Raw genomic sequence first — 22,433 nt, forward strand, 5'->3', positions numbered from 1 at the left:
GCAAGTGCAGGGTCCTGCACCTGGGGAGGAATAACCCCCTGCACCAGTACAGGTTGGGGGCTGACCTGCTGGAAAGCAGCTCTGCGGAGAAGGACCTGGGAGTGCTGGTGGACACCAAGTTAAGCATGAGGCAGCAATGTGCCCTTGTGGCCAAGAAGGCCAATGGTATGCTGGGGTGCATCAGGAAGAGTGTTGCCAGCAGGTCGAGGGAGGTGATCCTCCCCCTCTCCTCAGCCCTGGTGAGGCCACATCTGGAGTCCTGTGTCCAGTTCTGGGCTCCCCAGTACAAGAGGGATGTGGCACTACTGGAGCAAGTCCAGCGAAGGGCTACAAAGATGATTAGGGGATTGGAGCATCTCTCTTAGGAGGAAAGGCTGAGAGAGCTGGGCCTGTTTAGCCTGGAGAAGAGAAGGCTGAGAGGAGATCTTATCAACGTGTACAAGTATCTGAAGGGAGGGTGTCAAGAGGATGGAGCCAGACTCTTTTCAGTGGTGCCCAGCGACAGGACATGAGGCAACGGGCACAAACTGAAACACAGACGCTTCCATCTGAACATGAGGAAAAACTTCTTCACTGTGAGGGTGACAGAGCACTGGAGCAGGTTGCCGAGAGGTTGTGGAGTCTCCTTCTCTGGAGATATTCCAAACCCACCTGGACGCAATCCTGTGCAATGTGCTCTAGGTGACCCTGCTTGAGCAGGGGGGTTGGACTAGATGATCTCCAGAGGTCCCTTCCAACCTCAACCATTCTGTGATTCTGTGTGATTCTGTGATTAGCGTGTCTGTTCTTGATGTGTTTTGCAGTTCTGGCCAAACAGCTCCAAAAGCACATGAATTTTTTGTATGAGTGATTTTTTTTTATTTTTTATTTTAGTTTTATATGAAGCAGCTAGTGATTCCTTGATATCATCTGCTCCATTAGTGCTTCAGAATAGAGCTCTAATCTTTATTCTATTATTGAGGAAACTCACTTGATGTGACCTGATTTTCCTCTCAGTTGTAAAGCACATGTAGCTACATTCAAGTCAATGGGCATACACTGATATGAGCTGAAGAAAGAAATGAGACCTATTTGACCTGCATTTTATGTGCTATGTACTTTTGAAGTCCCATACACTACTGCTTCTCCATTCTGAATACAAAGCAGGCATTACTTTTTTAATCTTGAAGGACTTGACACCCATGTTGCTTTTATTTAGTAAAGATGTTAATTTCCAGTGCACTAAATACTGTAGGACCAGGGCTGTTTTGCCTAGGAATATTTATGAATCTTGTAATAATGCCCTATAACAACATTAGCTGAAAATTTCTGAGCAATAACACAAAACCAGAACACATTGTCTGCCTTAAATTTTCCCATTTCTGCCTACCACATTTCAGAAAACATTTAGAGCATTATTTCTGTAGTTCTGTCAGCTGTCTTATTTAACTCTTACAAAGATATATAAAGAGATAAAGAGAGAGTTCAGGAATTACAGAATTACTGGAGTCAAAAATGGAAGAAACCTGCTCTGCCTATGTCTATCTGATGCTGAATTGTTTCCATTCATTTGACAGACCTAGTCAGTCTTTCCGATGAAAACATTGAGATTAGTACTGATAATGTCAGTTATTTAAGAACTAATAAGCAGTCTATTAATTTGATCTTCCTGTACTCACTGAATATTTGGAGGAGAAACGTATTCTGAAAGAACAGTGCATACACACCAGCTTAGCGAAGTAATATATAATAACCAGCTCTCTAGATATTTATGCTCTCTAATGCATGATTCTGGTATTTTAGGATCGGATGGTAATCCAGGTTTGCCAGGACCCAAAGGTGACCCGGGGCCCCAAGGTCTCCCTGGTTTGGTCGGTTTGCCAGGAAGACCAGGAACGCATGGATTCCCAGGGGCACCAGGAAATCCCGGGCAAGACGGTGGGCCTGGTCCACAAGGACCAGTCGGTGAGCAATTACTGCTGTCCTATATCACTTCTCCTCCTATGCCTGGGCAACCATAATCTTGGGATTGTGGTACATGCCATGCTTTAATTCCCAATCAGCAAAATGACAGTAATAATGCAGGCACTCATGGACAGTGATTGTGAATTATGCTGATGTCGCAGATACCGGTGGGAGTGACGATGGTCCTCACTGTCAGGGCTGCTGCTTTTCCTTTTAGAGCCATCTGCCAGGCCAGGTCAGAGCTTTCTGGTAACAGGCTGGGAGAACAGAGCTGCGAAAATGGGAATTGCATCATGGAAAAAGGACTTAAATTAAAGAGGATGGGGAGGGAAAAGTTAGAAGAGGGTATAGAACCAGACTGACAGAGCAACTGCAAACGAGGCTGGTTTGCAATTGTCCTCTGAGAAGAAGTGATCTGCTTTGTAGCACCAAGATTGTACTTTATCTAAGAAAATGTTTTTATAATTGATTAGCTGCTTTTTCTTCATAATCATTTCTGCAGTTGTTTGCTGAAAAAAATCCTAATCCCTCCACCTCACCTTCAATGTGGTATGGTAGCAGTTTTCAATCTGTCTAGCTACCTTGTATGAAGTAGTCATGTATTTCAGAATGCTTTTCATCTCCCTTTTCCCACATTCACGTTGCAGGTCCACCTGGGGCTAGGGGGGAAGACGGTGAAAGAGGTTTTCCTGGTCCCGTGGGCCTGAAAGGTCTGTCTGGTGACAAAGGTGAAACAGGTTACCCAGGATTACAGGGCATACCTGGTGTGACTGGTCCCCCTGGCATAAGTGGAATGGATGGCTTTCCAGGTGAAAAAGGTAAGCTCTTAGCAGCTATATTAAAAAATATATATTGCTCGAAGCTATTCTGAGATTAACAGGACACATTTGCTGCTGGGGTAACTCTGTTAAAACAGTAGAATTATGGTCACAGGCCAAATATATTTCAAAATCACTGTTACTGTTTCCCCCTGTGTTATGCTTGCCTAAAAGCTAGCTTGTGACACATAGCCCTGTCTAGAAGGGCAATGGCAGTTTTATTTCTCCTTTTGAAAATAGATTGTATTTACTATTTGCTGTCTCCAAAAGTCTTTCCCTTGTCCAAGGCCCACTGACTCTCAGTGGAATTAAGAGAGATGTTTCCCCAAACCCTTGCTTTAAAATTTTTGAAGGTTGGCAAGTCATATACTGAGCAATGCCATCTACAGACACAGGACCTTAACGGTGAATTTTACCAGAATACTAATCTTTTATACAAAGAAGGTGAGATTCTCACTTGCCAGCTACAAAAGTGCTACGTATAATGCAAGGTGTCTGCGCCACACGGAGAGTTTCAGCAGAATTCAGCTCTACGTGGAAGCGACTGAAACAGAAAGGGGAGGTGCATGCCTAAAACGCATGTGGCAATTTCATCCGTTGGGGAGATCAGACTCAGCTAAGACTTTCTGCCTGGGATTACTCTGGAGTTTTGGTCATTTCTTGTTTGAGACGAATGAAGATCTGTAGTTAGAATGTCCCAGGTAAAATAGCACCTCTTGTTTCAAAAAGAGGAGATGACTGGAGTGGAACTAGGTACTAGCTCATCTCTAGAGGAGGGATTGAACTGGTATTTCAGATACAGCCCTTTAGTTCTTGCCATGTCCACAGACTTCCCTTCTGGGGAAGCAGAGAACTCGAGTGCCTAATTTGGAGCTGCAGATTCCCCTATGCAGCAAGGCACCAAAACCAAGCCCTGCAGCGCTGCCCTTTTCATATAGTTTTAGTCCTGCGTTCTTAGCTCACATTTACTTAGTCCACAGAAATCTGTTTGAGTGATGCAACAATTTTCTTCCGCTTTCTTCTTCAAAGGCTTGAGGGGTTCGCCCGGCGTCGATGGCTTCAAAGGCATGACGGGCCTAAAAGGCAGACCAGGAATCAAAGGAATCAAAGGAGAATTTGGCTTGTTTGGCTCGCAGGGTGATAAAGGTGCACAGGGCGCACAAGGCTTTAAAGGTATTTACTTAAGGGTGTTACCGGTGTTTGCTTTTCACATATGAAGAACTATTTTACAAGGATACAAAGATAAAGAGGACACATTTTTGACATGGTAAATTTAGCTCAGAAATTCCTCCATCTACTTCACACATGGGCCTCAGTCTGAGAGGCCTGGATTTTAGGCTCAAGGAGAGGTTGGTTGTCTGCAAATATAAAACATGCTTAGTTTGGGGTCAGACACCTTGCTGTTCGACTGAGTTCAGATAGCGGCACCGCTAGGCACATGCAGCACTTAACGGAGCTTTTTGCCAGAAAAGATGAGGTGATTTGGGGGAAAGTACTTAGATTTTGCATCAGTTGCACTGTGAAGGCACCTAAAAATGTGTAACAAAGATCAAAGGCACGGCACTGAAATATTCAGAAAACCATGCAAGTAAGTAGACAGGATTCAGAAACATAGCATTTAAAATGAAATTAACACTGTAACTCAGTCCCCTTTTCCTTGCATAGAAATATCTTTAAATCCACTTTTTGTCACAAGGCCAAAATGTTCGTTCTGGGGACCTAGAGATAGATACTTAAGAAAAACTGGCCTGAAATTCAAAGGCTGCAAAGCAGTGCTCCCGGTAATTCAGTGGATACCTGAGCAAAATGCAACTAAGAAAACAGCACGCTGCTAGCTAAATGCAGGTTAACTTATATCACTTTTAGGCACCTCAAGTCAAAAAACCTAACTTAGTGAAGAAAAGTTTTTATGGTGTATTATAGGACAATATATAATCATAGGAGACAAGCCTAGATGGGTGGCCTGTCTCCTGCACAAAGAGACAGACACGCAGTCTATTTGGGTTCTTTCTTCAGGATATTTACGGGTGTCACTGGTAATCTCCAAAGAAAGAAGAGGAACAAAACAAATAGCTTTTTACAAATCCAAACACTGTTCTGCCCAAGCCTGTCTGCTAAAGACCTCTTTGACTTGAGAGTTTCCCTTTCACAGGAACTAACCTACTTTTCTGTGCTTTCTCCAGTGTGCTTTTTGGCTTTTATAATCACATGATACCTAACTGATCTGCTGAGAGGTAAATTATCTATCAGAGAGGAGCCTGGGTTCAGCTCCCCAGAATTGTATGTACAACAGTTTAACTCAATTTTCTTTTCTTTTTAACTTTCTTTTTTTTTCATTTTTCATTTTTTGCGCTTAACTGTTCTGCTGACATGTTGTATTGATACAGGTCCCTTTTTGTACAAGCAGGTTTTCCATAGCTTCCATTAACCCCAAGACTTTTTGCTAAGTTTGCTCTTCTGTTCGCTCTTTTTCCAGCATGGTGCACCCAACTAGTTTTTGTAAATCTGGTTGTCTTTTTCCCTTGAGGTGACCGTGGAGATCAAGGCCCCCCAGGAGAACCCCCAGAGCTTAAGCCTGGCATGCTGAAGGAAGTTAAAGGTGAAAAAGGAGAAGTTGGAGAAATTGGCACAAAGGGATTCTTTGGCTTGAAAGGTCAGTGGTCGGAGCAAAATAAAGCAAGCGCATTCAGGGTTGTTGATCGGTGTCTAAATACTTGTGTCTGTTACCATTTTAAATATTCTTCACTCATTGTACCACTGTGCTGCTGCCCACCCAAAAAACTCCCTGATAATAAAAGCTGAGCTCCTGGCTGAGTTTCCCAGACAGCCACCCCCAGTGAAATCTTTTCTGTATTTACGCTATTGTGTGCACTGCCTTTTTATACTAGAGCGTTGCGGTGCCTTCTCTCTGTGCTTAGAGAAGGCCACCAGCACGGCATAACTTTTGCATACAGAGAACGGCATATCAGCCTTCCCTGCTTTTATATTTTAAGTCATTTTTCTTTTTCCGCCTCCGCAGGTAGTAAAGGAATGCCCGGCCTCCCTGGGAAGACGGGAACTCCCGGCTCCCCCGGGCATCCCAGTTATGTAGCTGGGGTGAAAGGGGACATCGGTGCTAAAGGACTCACAGGTCTGAAGGGGTATCCTGGTCCAGCTGGCTCTCCTGGCATCAGAGGCTTCCCTGGGAGCACAGGAGGCAGGGTTAGTTAATGTCCGAGAGGGAGTAACAGTGTCCTTTTGCTGGCGTTCAGCAAAAGCTTAGTGAGCATCTCTCACACCTTTAAAACTCTGCCTGGCAGCTAAAGTACAAAGGTAACAAATACAATAAAAACTGAGTAAAGGGGCCAAAGGTATAAGGCATCCTCTGGATAAAATATTTTCCTTTGATCTTTGCACTGTTCATTGAGCACTCCTAAGAATCTTTACCTTACTTTTCTCATTGGGAGACATTATCCAAATTCCAGACACCAGCTTTTAGCTGATGAGGACCCAGATCTTCCTTCTAGCTCCTTGGTACTGTTACCATAGCTGCTGGTAAAAATCATTCTCAACACTAGGCTTACTCTTCCCTTTCTCTCAAGACTGATTGTGCCACAGCTATAAATTACTCACTCACTGTTACTCGTCCTAAGAATACAAAGTCTAAGAATCTGAGCAATTCACCAAGATTTAGTGTGACAGCAAAATAAGTCACATTAAAAAAGAAAAAGAGCCTTGCAAAAGGCCTAACAACAGACTCACACATACCTTTTATTTAACAGACTCAAAAACTGCATTCCTTTCTCAGGTATGTTTGCCTCTAGATTGCAATGGGACTTTTTCCTAACTGAGGGCTGCAGGATTCAAAACTGGCACTACTATATATGCGTAATATAATGTTCCCAATTTCAAATTTAACTGTTTGCCAGCACAACTTATCACCTGGTTTGCGTTGGTTTGGTTTAACTAATTTTAGCCAAATGGCTGAAATTAAGTACTACAGAAACTCAGAAATAATAAATACAATGAACTTCTTTAATATTTCCAAACTGTGCTGCTTGGAAGGCTGAACAAATCTTCATTTTCATAAACTTTTGTCTGTCTTTCATCATACAATAGGGAGAAAAGGGTATTCCAGGAATTTCAGGCCATTTTGGTACTACTGGCTCACATGGTGAAATAGGTGAGTTTGTTCTCTTGTCTAAGCTTTCTTTGTATTTGTTAATCAACAAATTCACACCGTTAAGTTCTTAAGAGTCTTAGAGAGTCTTAAAACAGTCTTAGAGTATGATATAGTAAATGAGTATATCATACCCTAAGACTCTTAAGTATGTCATACTCTAAGACTGTGGTAAGTGAGTATATCACACTGTAAGACTGTTAAGACAGTCTTAAAGCATAATATAGTCTTACAGCATAATATAGTAAATGTGGACATTTGTGAAAAGGTTAATATTGTTAATTTCATGCAACATGTATTGCCCCTGAATAAGTCCATCCCGGGGTGGGGTGGGAGGAGGATCTGTTCTAAAGACTTTATGTTTTCCTTTCTTTAACTTCTCCTTCTTTTTTAATTTTATCACTTTTTTCTAGAAAGATAATGATCAGTGAACTTTGCCTTGAAAGCTGCAACTTATTCAAAATAACAGGAATTATTTATTTGAATTAAAGCTTTACCACTCGTTTGTTAATTTTTCCTTGAAATAGGTGAGCCAGGAGAAACCGTAAACTTACCAGGAATGCCAGGACTTAAAGGGGAAGTTGGTGTGCCAGGCTTAACAGGTATTAATTTCACAGTTACTCTGGGTGTATTATTTTCATATATAAAAGTCCACAGAGGCAAAGACAGAGAGTTTAGCACGTGCTTTTGACGGCTGCAGAAGCTATGTTCTCATGACGGCTCCTGAAGAGATGTGTCTTTTCTTTATTGAAATGAATATGTGCTATGTTTACCTCTTAAACTGAAAGTGCAGGTATGGCAGTAAACATCAATCACATGCAACTCTAGTAAAACATTTTCATATAACATTTTGCCATCGATGACAAAAGGAGCAATATCAGGCCATAATTATGTAAGATAGGATGGCCAAGTCAGGTCGTTTTTGGATTGAATTGGTTAGGTAGTGGTTTAAAATTGGAGCTATCCCAGCACAACCAGCACACTTTAATAACACTGCCATTTTCCACATAATGTGGGGAGTACTTTTTAAAACAAATTTAATGACAGATTGGCTAACATGCTATGGAAGATTATTTGTTCTCCCAGGCTATACAAGCACACTGAATAAGAAGAATTTCTTTGCGCAGCAAGACCAGGACCCATTCAGTAGGCAACTGATGTTACGCTTGTTAGCTTCGGGTCATATAGAAATTATTGAGAGGATATATGGTTTTTATATTGTTGCAGGCTTAAGAGGAGGCACAGGACAAAAAGGAGAAGGGGGCGAGCCTGGTTTCCCAGGAATTGAAGGCCTCAAGGGCATCCAGGGTATCCCTGGCTCTGTGGGACAGGAAGGTAAAATATTCTTCCTTTTAACACTCCTAAGAGTAAAACTGGTTAAGAAGAGAAAGAAAAAATACTGTCTTCCCTGAAAAGAAAGTCATTAAGTTTTTAAAATACTGATCATTCTGTAAATTGATAAAGAGCAGTAAAAAAGATGTGGAACCGCCAAGAGAACTTATTAGGAGGAAATTTCAAAAGATGAACCCTGATCATACTGTTTTTTCCTTTTTTATAGTGGTCATGTGTCTAGTCAAAGTGTTGTATTGCTGGCATACTCAAGTATTCTAATGCTATTTCAATACTATAAGGAAGTGGGCATTTCAATGCTCTTTTCCAACATAAATGAAATAAAATATCCCACAGGACCCAGTTATGAAGCCAGTTTAATTGGCTGACTGTACAAGAATTTAGGGAAACAGAAGCCAGGTTCTGCTCTGGATCATGAACTTGTAGCTTAAAAACATATCTTGTTGTAGGAAGAGCATGAAAATGCTCTCTCAGACCAGCTGTTCCACATGTTTGTCATATAGGGCTTAGAAACTCCAGCTGAGATAGATTGGAGCAGTTTTGGTAGGTACCTCCCTGAGAACAAACCTAGTCGGATCAGCTTTCCATTCTGAAAGACTAAACAGATTGGGCAGAAGGGGAAACTGAGGCGCACGCAAATGAAATTACTTATTGTAAGTGCAAATGGTAGTAAAATGATTGTTTTAATAAGAGAAGCCCGCTATATTTCTCAGGTTATCAGAGACATGAAATTTTAATTAATTGTTTTGCATACTTTGTCCCTCCTACCTTTTCTTTCCTGAGTTTTGTTACATTTGGATGAATGGTGTCATTTCGTACAACAACTTCAGGGTAAAAAGCCTTCATTTCACTACCTGTGAGAACAACGATAGCACAAGTCAGCATTTTAGGCTGTCATGTTTTAAGGACACTCATGAGCAATATTTTATAATTGCTGTATAGGTTTGCCAGGACTGGTCGGCCCACCAGGGCAGCAAGGAAGCCCCGGGACTCCCGGCTTCCAAGGTGTAAAGGGAATTCCTGGCTGGCCTGGCTTACCCGGACAAGCAGGTATATGTACCACTCTAGCTACTTGGTCATTTCACTGTGAGCGCATGCTGTGGTTCCTTAGGGATGAAGAAGAAAGGGGTCTTTTTGCAGTTCAGGGTGACGTAGCTCCCTGTAATAAGCATTCATTACTCGTGAAGTTCAGATGCTTTAATGAAGACCTGTGTGGTTACACTGTGATTTATGTGCCCTGAAGGACTGGAATGTAAGGGGGTTCACATTAAGTGATTGTGACCTCTCAACCAAGAAAGTAACTTCCAGTAAATATTTTCATTTTTCATGACAGCTAAAAAAACCCATAAGATTATTTAAAATGCAGCAAGAGTGGTGATATACAGTATTAGAATATTAGAATGTGGCATTAGATAGCAAACAATATAATTGTCCTACATCATCACCAAAAACAGTTAACTGATCCAACATGTGTAGTTGGAAAGGTGACTTATGACTCAAACATAATTCTGCTATCAAAATATAGGCAATATTTGAAAACGAAACTGTTTATGTCACAGGTTACAGAATCTCTTTGGTCTGATCCCTTAATACCTGAAAGTAAGCAGGTTTTTGTCTATAGGATAGCCAGAAATTGCCCTGTTTTTAGTGAGTTTCGTCTATCTGAATCTGCATGAAATCTAAGCTAATATGGTCATGAAAGCTGCCTTTATAGACAGTGAAGAGAGGGACAGACACTTATGTTTGTGCAGGTTGAATTGTCCCCCAGAGCTATGTAGCTCTGTCCATTGATTACAGAGATACCTGTCTAGCTTAAACATCATGCTTAACTCTTAGACAGGTACAAACAGATGGGATAATTTTTACTTGTAACAGCAGCTTTATAATCACATTTAAGAGTGTACAATTATGCCATAATTGTCTTGGTTTGAGGTTTTTGGAAAACTATGGTATTAACAAAATTGTGGTAGCAAGAGTAGAAGAGCAGATTGTTACCAGACAGATCAGAGATTTTTTTAAAAAAAATCTCATAGTTAGTTTATTAGATAATACTAAACTTTGTCAAAAAATATGGAGTGAGTGTATTTGTTTAATAAGCTTATTGTAATGAATTCATTTGCATGTAATATAAAAGATTTTGACACAGAATTGTATTTAATCAAGCACTTCAATTTTTTGCCAAAGAATATGTACAGTCTTATACATACTATTAAAATAATCTTGAGTGTAATGTTTAAACAGGTTCACCTGGCTCAAGAGGAATTAGTGGATTACATGGTTTACCAGGTACTAAGGGCTTACCAGGATCACCAGGTAAGTGAGAATTTTATTCGGCCTGTTTACAGGCACTTTATTGTGTTGGCTGTTACGCTGCAAGTTTGATGTGTGAGATCTTTGCAACGTAGCTTTCTTAACTGTGTCAATGCAAAGCCCAGTGTGCTGATCAGGCCCTGGTGGAATTTGTCTTGTTATTGTGGGATCTGGCAAACAACTAAATATATTTTACATACTGCAACACAGATGACTTAGACCACAACTTCAAATCATAATTCCTTTGCTCTTGTAAAGTGAAAGCATTAAGACCGTTAATTTTTTTTCCATTACAGGCTTATGTATTTAGTAAAACAGCATTCTCTGTACATGTGCATTGGCATGTTGAGATATTATCACACCCAGAAACCTTTCAGCTTTTTGCTTAATTGTAAACAACTCCACAACAGGTCCAGATGACTACGGCACTGCAGGTTTCCAAGGTATTGTTGGTGACAAAGGGGAGGCAGGAGAACCAAGCAGAGTTGAAGGCAGCCGAGGACCTCCGGGCCAAAAGGGAGACAGAGGTGTTCCAGGTTCGTGCTCTGGAGAATGGGATTTGCTTATTCCTCATTTCAGCTGTGGGTGTGCAAAATCTCATGAAATGCAATATAGTACAGACAGCTGTGTAGGACGACTCTAGGAGCAGTGCCCGACGTGGGGACGGTCATTATTTGACCTTATTGCCAGGGCTCAGGCAGCCCTTGCTCAGAGGGGGAGACGTGTGTTGCTAAATGCTGCACAAGCCGCCCCCTCCACGTGAGGCTGGGCCCCCCCCCGGAGCAGCGGCACCTTGCAGCGCCCACCGAGCTCAGCGCCCTGCAAAGGCCGGAAGCTGCTCCCGGCCACCAGCTCACACACTATTCTAAGTGTGTAAAGAGGCTCCAGTTACATCAGTGCTTATGGGGGTTTTTTTCCCCCTTTTTGTTGCAAGTCCTTCCCTGTTTATCTTTCTTCAGAAAGCCTCTCTGTCCATCACCGCGTGATTGTAGCTGTGATCTCCCCTGAGCGCTGTCCTCACACACAGCCCTTTGCTCCTGCTGTCACCTCCCGTGCTGCGCAACCACACAGCTTTCCCGCTCAGCCCCACTTGCTGCAGCAGCAACTGTCCCAGCGACGCTCGCCACTGGCTGTTCTTCTCCCATCAGGGAATCACCAGGCTGGCGTTATGGATGAATCAACTGACTGCAGTTTTTTTTTTTTAAAGTTTTCCAACATTTTGGCTCTGAAAGGAATAAGGACTGGCATATGCATGAAACCATACTGCTTCTGCCTGCTTTCTTCAGTGGCTTATTCCTGTTTATTTGTATTATGCTTTGTTATTACTAACATGCTGTGTCTTCTCAAACACCACTCGAGATTTACTGCCAAGTCCTGGAAGAAGCAGCTATTTGGCTTATTTCACTCATGTTTGTTTGTCAGGATTTAATATTTATAAATTTTTATTAAAATATTGACTAGCCAAAAGGGGTTTTGTGGTTTCCTGACAACTTGCATCAGTCTTCCATTCAAAAGGATAATTTGTCATTGGTGGGCTGATTAACAATTTTCGTCTAGAGAGAATTTCCTTGGATTCAGATTATTTGGTTTTAGTTGAACCAAAAAAACCTAAGGGTCTGTGATCCCTGACACCATAGGACACAGAAGTGCAAAGCTGCTTTGTGTTCTGCTTCATGTACCTAGGATATTTTGAGAATATATTTTACCTTGAAAAAATATTTTGCCTGGAGGCACAAGATTATTACCACAGTAAGATGTAATTAGCTATCCATAGAGCTTCGGAGCAGATCTAATTTTTTGTTTTTTATAAAAAAAACTGTGCAACATAGTCTGAAAAAATAAAACAAAAATCAGTAGGAGCTGCAGGTGTTTTTTATTTTGAAAATCCTACTCTTCATACTTAGTATAAGTTGAGTCTGTATAATTGCAGCTGTGCATTTTCCCTGCAGTGCTGATTATTTATTCTCTTCCTTTCAGGAACACAAGGACCCTTTGGCGTTCCAGGGCAGGACGGATTTCCAGGGCTTCCTGGGATTTCAAATATATCAGGATATCCTGGTGATAAAGGTTCTCCAGGTCTAGACGGAGTGCCAGGTAATTCATGCCTTGTGCCCCTCAGACAACAATAGAAGGTTAATTACAGTGTAAGGCAACAGCAATCACTGTGATTTTCGTCTTGATTCAGTAAAGCATCCCTATTAAAGGTAACACAAAAGTACATGTCTCGATACTCCATGAATAAGCTTTAGAGAAAACTCATGGTATATCAAATAGGGATAAAACTATCCAATGCAAAAGGCAGTTCCTCTGGGTTGTCTTGAAAGGGTTTGGTTTTCATTCAAATAACGGATTTAATGATCCAATTTTTTCTAACAACTTTCAGAAGCATTATGCTAGCTTAATACTTTAAAATCTCAGATTGGTTGCACACTTGCAAGCCTAGGAATGTTATCTTAATCATTCACCAATTTTTCCTACACAAAATTATTAGGCAAACTATATTATGTGGGAAAGCATTAGCTCTTCTTCCTTCTAAAAGTCCATGCATGAGCCTGCTTCTCTCGTATACTCGAGACAACCAGTCTGTGGCTCTGTATATTTGGAAGCTGATATACCTGTTGTTTGCTGGACTGCACAATTATTTCAAACTTTAGTGCCACAGTGAAGCACTTGTAGCAGAAGTTACAGGTGTCCCAGTGTCACCTTTGTATGACATATGGAAGTTTTAATGTAAACTCAGCAAAAACTTAAATGGGTAAACTAGCCATGAAACCAAGAAAATACCTAGGTTTTCAAATGCAAAGAGAATGTTAGTTAGCCTAACTTTGGATACTGCTTCCCACTTCCCAGACTGTCATTGGGTTAAAAAAAAATAAAAATAGAAGCAGTCAGGAGAGTAAGCACCAGAACACCATCTCCCAGCTGAAATGCTGAGATAGACATGGTGCTCTCTTACTTGGCCCACTGCTTCTCACGTTCTTATCCACATGTGATCCAACTTTAACAGGCAGAGTGGCAGATGCTGCACTCCAAACCTTAGTTAGTAAGTCCCTCTCTCCTTGGAAACAAGGTTCAAATCTACATCTTGCATCAGGCAGAGGTGGTAACTGAACAAAAAGCTGCCAGGTTTAGCTTCAGGCAATAGGTAATTCCAGAAAAAAATGCTGTTACCATAATTTCAAGACAGAATGAGATACTTATTTGTAGCCAGATGTTCAACTGAAGCACTGAAGTGGAACAGTAAGTCCTAACCTTATTTACCACCAGGCACTGAGTCAGGTACCTCAGTGCTGTCTGGTTTCCCTCCAGTTATTTGGAGAATTTAGGACCCCACAGGGAGGCACTTAGTGAAGTGGGGCATTTGCTGGGGAAGAGCAGCTCCTCAAAGGCTGTATCTCAGTAGACACCTCAGTTCTGCTGGAGTCTGGCTTTAGATGACACCATGCTTTATGGGATTTAGCTCTAATTCCTCTGCCACTGCAGCAGAAGAGCATGCCAGGCTAATAGCAGGAGTAGTAGGAGTGCTGAATGAGTCTATTGAGGCACTAAGCATTAGCTCCCTGCTTAAATTAAGGAAATAAAACCTGACAGGGTACAATTAGAAAGCACTGTTAGTTCTCCATATGTCCAGGTTTTAAGGCAGTATAATCAGATTATAATCCCAATGTGCTCTAAACAGGCTACCCAGGGCTACAGGGGCAGCCTGGGATACCGTCTCCACCAGGAAGCAAAGGAGAAAGTGGACAAGCAGGTGTGAGTGGACAAATTGGCCCAAAAGGAATTAGAGGTGATCCTGGACCAGCAGGAAGACTGGGGATTTCAGGGTACCCAGGACCAAAAGGTAAGGGTGGGGAAGGCTGGTCATCTGGGGGCCATTCTGTGCTACCGCAGATTTAGTAGCACTACTCTTGAATTCACATGATCTGCATTGAAATGCAATAATACCATGTGTCATTTTGCATTAAAGGTCATAAGGGTGAACAAGGTGTCATCGGCTTTATGGGCACAGTAGGATTTCCAGGTGATTTGGGACCCAGCGGACCCAAGGGGGATAGAGGAGTTACTGGTGAGTAAAGAGAATCAGATGCTTGCCTCTTTCTAAACTGCTAGTTTTGCAGCTACACAGAGCCAATGTGACTGGCCCTGCTTTGAGCAGGAGGCTGGGCTAGATGCCCTCTGGAGTCCCTTCCAACCTACATGATTCTCTGTGAGCCCTGGCAAATTCCCGTGGACAGATATCTGAATTTAACATGGGTAGTTTACTGTTTGCCTCAATTAAATTTATTTTGTTCGAGGTGCCAACTTCAAATTCAGAGCCATTTTTGGAGGGGGGAAAAAAAAGGAAACATTTGTGATTTAAACTAACACTTGTGCTAAACCTGCAGACTAGGCCTACTGGATATTTAGAAATATTAAAAAAATCCCTCTCTCCATCTATATGAACTGTCATGTACTTATGTCTCCAGAAGCTCACCAAAAGGTAATGCTGCACTTCCAAGGGCTGTTGGCTGTTTTGGGGAAACGTCACAATTTCCAATGTCATAACTAAGGGAGCGATAGCATCATTGATTTCCTTTTGCTTATCTTTATGCTGTCCAAGAAAAGACACTCCCCATCTTCATACACATTCCTCCAGTACAGTAAATATAGCTGCTGTACCCAAGGTGGTGAATTACAGAAAATGATCCCTTTCTCAGATTTGCAGCCAAGCAACAGCAAGTCTGTAGATGAAAGCACACTAAAGAAATACAAGGCTTTTTGTCAAACTATCTCCTCTTGCTTCCTATTACAGGCTTTCAGGGGCCTCCAGGCTCTCCTGGGCTGCCCCCGCTTCCTCCAAGGTTGGTAGCTGAGCAAGGTTCACCAGGACCCCGTGGAACTATAGGACCCCAAGGAAGCTCAGGAGACATGGGACCTCAGGGCCCACCGGGTGATCCAGGTAAGAGTCACACGCTCAGAGAAAAGCTTGGTTCCCCCTAGAACGAGGCCATCAGAGCACTGCTTTGGCTCTCTCCAATGCTAAGTTCTACGATTCAGAAAGGAGAGTCAAATTTGGGTCTTTCAACGTTAGGGGGTTGGCTTTCCTCCTCCTTGTCCTAACATTCAGACTGTAACCAAGACAGGAGAAAACTTTGGCAACACTCACATAACCCAAGCAACATCTTTCAAGGATCTCATTAAAATCCAGACTGAAAGTCTCTGATGGAAATGGGTGCATCCATGAGAGCATGCTTTGACCCAGGGAAGGTAACGCAGTTAGTGATGTGCAAACCTGACGCAGCACACTTGGCCTACTGACCTCATCAGGGATGTGTGGTGCTAGCAAGAGTGAAAGGTCAGAGTTGTGGGACTCGTGTAGTCTTGATCACTGCAGCCTTTTCCAGTGAAGTCAGTGCTCTTTGAGCAAGAACCATAGGATCTTGCTTTTAGTGTAAATTGGTAAACCTGGCAGATAGGGCTGAACATGTGCAAGTAGAGCAGTTTAAAGTGGGTAGCGTGTGTCTATCACTGCAGTCACTGTGCTCATTACCCTTGTTGGTGCAAGGTTTCAGAGGCTCACCCGGGGACGCGGGACCCCAGGGCAGGGGCGGCCTTCCAGCTCCTCCCGGCGTCAGAGGGGAACAAGGAGCAACAGGGTTTCAGGGCCCGGTGGGATTTGAAGGTAAGTCATATTGCACAAGCACTTTTTCCCTCTCTCCCATTTCACTGCCATAAATTGTTCTGTAGCTACTGTATCACTGGCCAGGGGAGGACAGGAAGAGAAAGTTTATGTCTTCACAGTTCTTTCACAAGGTACCACTGACTAATTTTTTAGGGAGGCAGTTTAAACCAAAGTTTTCAGAATAAGTTTTGTTAGAAGTAGTGCTCAGTGCGTTCATATGAATAAGTTTGTTCTGATCTGAGTGTATGTTTGTATTTGTTGTCTCTAATTACTTCTGCCTAGAGTTCTACTAGCAGTTACATTCATGTAAATAAATGTTTGGATAGGTGATAGGTAATGTTTAAGGGAACATATTTATAAAAGAAACACCTGTGTGCTTATTCAGTCAAAAAGCAGAAACATTACCATCTTAACTAGCTAAAGCACACACAAAAAAAAAAGTATTTGCAGAACATAGTTTTAACTCTATGAAGCAAATGCAAGAAACTCAAAAAACATTGGTTAATCTTGAATGAGTAAAATGTTTTTAAGGAAAAATATGTTCATCTGTATTGTACAAGGGATGCTAAAATTCATCAGAACCTTATATATGACTTTCCCGGTCTCTGATAATGAAGTATGTCATTTAGAAACCAGGGAGCCTGATCCAGCACCCATCAACTTCATAATCCCAAAACTGCAGCTGTTTTAATAATAATTTGCCATAAGAAGATGGTATCTTTCAGCTGAGCTTTGTTTATAGGCAGCTTAGCTGAAACATCAGCTAGTATCAGCGCATTTGTGGGCTCTTGAAGTAAGCTGTATTATTTTTTTTCCCCTCCTCTAAGGTCAGCCGGGCCGCCCCGGTAGCCCCGGGCTGCCAGGCATGCCAGGTCGCAGTGTTAGCATCGGCTACCTGCTGGTGAAGCACAGCCAGTCCGAGCAAGAGCCAATGTGTCCGATTGGTATGAACAAACTGTGGAGTGGGTACAGCCTACTGTACTTCGAAGGACAAGAAAAAGCACACAACCAGGACCTAGGTATGTCTACGTTTCCCTAGGAATTACTGGCATCAGCAGAAGTCTCCATTCCATATCCACTGACTGGGGAAAAAGGAAAAAAAAATAGAGAGAAAATTGAGACTGTGGCAAATAGGCTTAGGAAGTACCAAAATACGATAAAAACTGTATGTCTGCATATAGTGCCCCTGGGAGAAATCCTGCAAGTCATTAGGGCTGTTTGAGGGGAACTGTAAAGCGAGGGAAACATTACGGCACGCAGGGTTTTACTAACGCACACTGAGGTGCAGGAAGCTGAAAATGTGCATCATCTTCTGTGAGAATGGATAGCCATAATTTTTTTTTTCTTTTTTAAACAGGGCTGGCCGGCTCATGTTTGGCTCGTTTCAGTACTATGCCTTTCCTCTACTGTAACCCTGGAGATATTTGTTATTATGCAAATCGAAATGATAAATCCTACTGGCTCTCAACTACAGCACCTCTTCCAATGATGCCTGTGGCAGAAGAAGAAATTAAACCATATATCAGTCGCTGTTCCGTTTGTGAGGCCCCGGCTGTGGCCATTGCTGTCCATAGCCAAGAAGCTTCAATACCTCGCTGCCCTGAAGGCTGGCGCAGCTTGTGGATTGGATATTCCTTCCTTATGGTATTTATTCTCCAACGTTACACTTTGTGCGGCACTAAGTTTTAAGTTTGAGCCTTAGATACTAGTAAAACTGTTCTGTTTTAGGTCCAGTAACACCAAAACCATGCATTGTCCTGAGGAAACAGGACTACAAAGCTAGTTTCTAGGAAGCAGATGAGAAACAAAATTTTTTGAATTGCAGAGAAAATTACCTCTTTGTCAGAATAGCATCTGAAGTCCTTACTTTATACACAGAATTGTGTCTGAGAGCAGAACACAGGGACAGCTGTGGATAAGCAAATAAAAATGCACTGAGGTGCAACATTAGCCTAAAAAGCATTTTCATATCTAGAGGAAAAGTGGGATTTACTGATATGTATCACTATTAAGAAACCGATCTGGAAAACAAAACAAACAAACAAAAAAAAACTTTTCCCCTCCTTTTGGTAACTCAAAATCACTGATGTTTGGTAGAAGATTTAGAAGCTAAAATATTTCACCTAGTCTAGAAAGAGAGAGACAGTTTTCTTGTTGTTTTTAAAACTAACAATGTTGCATCTCCAATGGCAACAGGAGCTGTATATATCCTATTGCTCATAGAATCTCTTAAATCTTGTGATTTTTTTTAACTAGGAAATGGGATCTTATGGGAAAGTTTAGCAGTAGATGTGCAGTAGGAGACCTAATGAAGGGTCGCCGCCTGCTTTTCTTGCTCACTTAAACTCAAAACTGTTACCTGTGGGAGCTAGGCTATACAGAGGGATCACATAAGCACCCAGAAGAGCTAACACAGTAAACAGCAGCTAGAATATGTTCATGGGAATGATCTGACACACATTCACTTACCTGACTTGCTTGCTGTAGACTAGAGGCAAGACCTGCAACAGCATGCCTGTTTTAGAAACTCAGTAAACACTGGACTGAATGCCCAAGTAAACAAAGTTAGAGGAAAGAAAAAGATTTCTCTGGAAGAAAACATCACAGAAAAACTTTAGTCAGCCTTTCCCATAAATCATTTATTTGGCAAAAGCTTTAATTTTTCAGAAATAAAAGTAAAAAGCAAGCTGATATTTTTCATTTAGTTACAGAAAAAAAGTTTTGAGGCAGATGATAAAATTTTTGACCAGCCCTACACTTGACCTTTCTTTTGCTTCTGTAAAACACATTTGATACCAATCTCATAATTAATCCTTGGAATGCTTGTGGAGTAACTAAACATTTGTAAAGCCCCATGTAAATAGCGAGCATTGTTAAGGGCAAAGTTGTCACCTTGGCAAGAATTGTTTGCTAGGACAAAGTCTGCCAGTACCAAGGAACATATATTGGGAAGAGTTTCAGAAGATAAGTTTTCACATTTTTCTCAGCTAGTGTTCAAAGCAAATGAAGTGTTTGGTGTACATACTTGGTGAAGTTTTTGCTTCTTGTGCAACTGCTGAAGGAAAAGTACACCCATTCATGGTTATCTCAGAGTACATACTGTTTTGCTTCCTTGGCTGAAATTTGTCACCTCCTTCCCCTGGGTAAGGCCCAGTCGTGAAGGGAGTAGTCATGGGCCCTTGCCCAAGCAGCCCTGCTAGGTCAAAAAGATTTCATGTAAGAAGGGCACTCCATTATAATGTGTCCTTAAAAGGTAGGGTGGTAAAAGTCTTGCAGAAGAATAAAAGCCGTGGCCAATAAAAGAATAGATATTACAGAAATTACAGTGGGAGATCGTACACTGAGCGTAGGAATGCCAAATTCATTGTCAAGCAGGCCTGCTTCCAAGCCAGTGATCAAACAGCATGGGAAGTTGCTACTAACTGCTCTCCAGCTTCCACTGCAAAAACCTCAAAGCTACTAATAGTTTATCCCTCGTTCTTACAAGCTTTGTTCTTCCAGAGGGATAAAAGAATAGGTTAGCTCCTGAACTTCACAGCTTAGCATGACAGCCTTTCAGCTTAGCATGATCTTGAGAATTTGCAAGACAGCTGATGCTCACCACTGGGCTAAAAAGGGGGGAAAAAAACAAAAAACAAACAAACTAAAGAAAAATACCTAGACCTCAGCAACATGTAACACCAGCCAAAGATCAGAGTCCATTATGCTATTGAAAGGTGGCCACTTCTGTCACTCCTTTATATGAGCACATATATGTGCAGCATAAGCCAAGCAGTTAAGGTGTACACCTTTGTTCATACATGAGGAATAATATGGTGTTTATTAAAACAAAGTCAGGAAAACATATTGAATGTGCCCAGTAGATTTGTCCCTACATTTGCAAAACTATTGATCAACTTTATTCTCAGGCTGCTTTATTTATATCCCAAATTCCTTCAGTTCTTAACAGAAAATTAAATGGCTTCATTTAAAAATGCAGCTATATGGTTCTTAAAGGGAGACAAGAAATGCCTGGGTTTTTTTTTAGAGATGAGATGCCTTTGACAAAACAAAAGTAAGTAACATTCAGTTCATTACAGCAGTGCATGTTAAAGGTAACAGTTGAGTGGTTTAAAGAAGCCTAATTTTGGTTTAATTTACTGTCAATGAATGTGGCATAGAGGGGATTATTTATTGGAATAGAGGCTATTTTTCCCCACTGTGCTCTTCCTATGTGATGCAGAGTATTAACGACACTACAATAAGTAAAATTACACTAAATATATGGGGAAACAAATTCTTCTCAGTGAGGGCAACCAAACACAGGAACAAGTTACTCAGAGAGGTTGTGGGATCTCCATCCTTGGAGCAAATCACGACTTGACAGTGCCCTGGAGCAACCTAATGCAACTTTGAAGTTGACTCTGCTTTGAGCAGGGGATTGGCTGAAGTGACCTCCAGAGGGCCCTTCTTACCTAAGTTAGTCTTCAATTCCAACAACTTCCAACAGTGACAATCTTAAAATGTTTGTCAGAAGAGTTTAAAGTGACATCACCATATGAAATAGTTCCTTTGCATAGATAAAGTATAGCCAAACCCTTAAGTTTTACCTAGGTGTAAGATTAGCCCTCTCTCTGCTTCTAAGCTTTTGGAGATAAAAATTAGGAGCAATTCTACTCTGTTTTTTCCCTTTCCCCATGTGCAAGTTTTTGACAGCATTGCCTGAGGCTATACTCTGAACACTACCCTCCTTGTCTCCTTTAGCACACTGCGGCTGGTGATGAAGGTGGAGGACAGTCGCTGGTTTCTCCTGGGAGCTGCCTGGAAGATTTCAGAGCTACTCCTTTCATTGAATGCAATGGCGCACGTGGAACTTGTCACTACTTTGCAAATAAATATAGCTTCTGGCTCACTACGATTGATCAGCCGTTCCAAAGCAAGCCCTCAGCAGATACACTCAAGGCAGGACTCATCCGAAGTCATATCAGCAGATGTCAAGTCTGTATGAAAAATTTATAGAAGTCCTTCATAGTATGAGGAACCTGCTTATACCATGGTTCTTATACAGTGAAATCTTCTATGATGTTTAGACCTATGAATAAATCATTTGGTGCTTTTTTAACTTATTACCTCATCCCTAGGTGCAACACAAATTAAGTATAACACACATACATAGTGCTGTGTTATCCTACTATACAATATATATATTTTGCTAGTCTAACATGATGTCATTTGCCAACTGATACAAATACTCTCAGCTTTGAAACACCAAAAAACTTCCAATAATAAATGGTTACCTTGGTCAGATACCCACTGCATTTACTCTAAAAGAATATATGTATCTATTCTATTAACTGTATTTGTCATAACAGTAAACAATAACAGCTGTAGTTCACTCAAACAATTAATGTACAGTGATCAAAACAAGTGTTAAACCCTTGCAAAATACTGAAAGTATATTCTGGAAAAGGCTTGTATCCAGCATTAAAACCTGACTTTGATGTCAGTATTTTATGTGTGGGCATTTCAAACAAACCCAAAACAATCATCTTTTTACTGTATTTGTTTTTTCAAGCCTCACCCCACTTTATCTTCTTAGCATTGGCAATAGCAGAGAAGCCCACAGGTGTTCCAAAACTAGAAACCGCTAAATGCAGTGCTCTTTCTCTTTTGATTAGACTTTATGATGAAAAAATCAGCATATTATTTTAAAAGCCTGATGAATTTTTCTAGACATATCCCAGACCAAAGGATCGCTAAAATGCTCTCCTGCATTCCTGTTCTGTTGTGAACGTTCGTTCTGTGTCACACTACGCACACAGCATCAACACTGAGTATTTTTTGCATTGCAGCTTTTCCCCTCTGAAACCAAGCCAGTCATCACAAACAGATTTTATTTGTGCGCTGCTGAAACAGCTATTGCACGTGGGGTAGTTTTCCAGGAGGGTGCATTGCTCAATGCCACATTATCTTCAAATCCAGACCTTTCAGACCTGCCAACTGCCTGTCCTGAAGGCACGTAGTCCTGGTGGCTGGGGACATGTGGCACTATGACAACCAGTGTACCTTCATGCTTGGAAAAGGAGGGGGGAAGGAAGCAGATCTGCCTGACACCATCTTTTCCTATAGAGAACCACGCTACTGCATGCTAGGCTAAATGGCCAAAAAGCTGCTCTTTCCTTCTATAAAAAGAAGGCAAGTTGTTTGTCAC

General features: G+C 41.6%; 1 protein-coding gene across 1 annotated transcript in view; it reads left to right on the top strand.

The window, feature by feature from the left end:
* Positions 1–21,529, top strand: part of COL4A2 (collagen type IV alpha 2 chain) — a 102,276-nt gene extending 80,747 nt beyond the window's left edge. The window contains exons 27-45 of the mRNA XM_026068029.1: positions 1,783–1,944; positions 2,592–2,762; positions 3,792–3,935; positions 5,290–5,415; positions 5,782–5,963; positions 6,861–6,924; positions 7,449–7,523; positions 8,149–8,256; positions 9,214–9,321; positions 10,513–10,584; positions 10,992–11,117; positions 12,559–12,675; positions 14,261–14,422; positions 14,549–14,647; positions 15,374–15,520; positions 16,127–16,243; positions 17,071–17,262; positions 17,601–17,887; positions 20,987–21,529. Of these exons, the coding sequence (XP_025923814.1) occupies positions 1,783–1,944; positions 2,592–2,762; positions 3,792–3,935; positions 5,290–5,415; positions 5,782–5,963; positions 6,861–6,924; positions 7,449–7,523; positions 8,149–8,256; positions 9,214–9,321; positions 10,513–10,584; positions 10,992–11,117; positions 12,559–12,675; positions 14,261–14,422; positions 14,549–14,647; positions 15,374–15,520; positions 16,127–16,243; positions 17,071–17,262; positions 17,601–17,887; positions 20,987–21,241 (2,714 nt within the window). The 3' untranslated portion in view covers positions 21,242–21,529. The remainder of the gene's footprint in view (positions 1–1,782; positions 1,945–2,591; positions 2,763–3,791; positions 3,936–5,289; positions 5,416–5,781; positions 5,964–6,860; positions 6,925–7,448; positions 7,524–8,148; positions 8,257–9,213; positions 9,322–10,512; positions 10,585–10,991; positions 11,118–12,558; positions 12,676–14,260; positions 14,423–14,548; positions 14,648–15,373; positions 15,521–16,126; positions 16,244–17,070; positions 17,263–17,600; positions 17,888–20,986) is intronic.
* Positions 21,530–22,433: the final 904 nt, after the last annotated feature.

Source organism: Apteryx rowi, unplaced genomic scaffold, assembly GCF_003343035.1.
Source record: "Apteryx rowi isolate R43461 unplaced genomic scaffold, aptRow1 scaffold_267, whole genome shotgun sequence".
Lineage (NCBI taxonomy): Eukaryota > Metazoa > Chordata > Aves > Apterygiformes > Apterygidae > Apteryx > Apteryx rowi.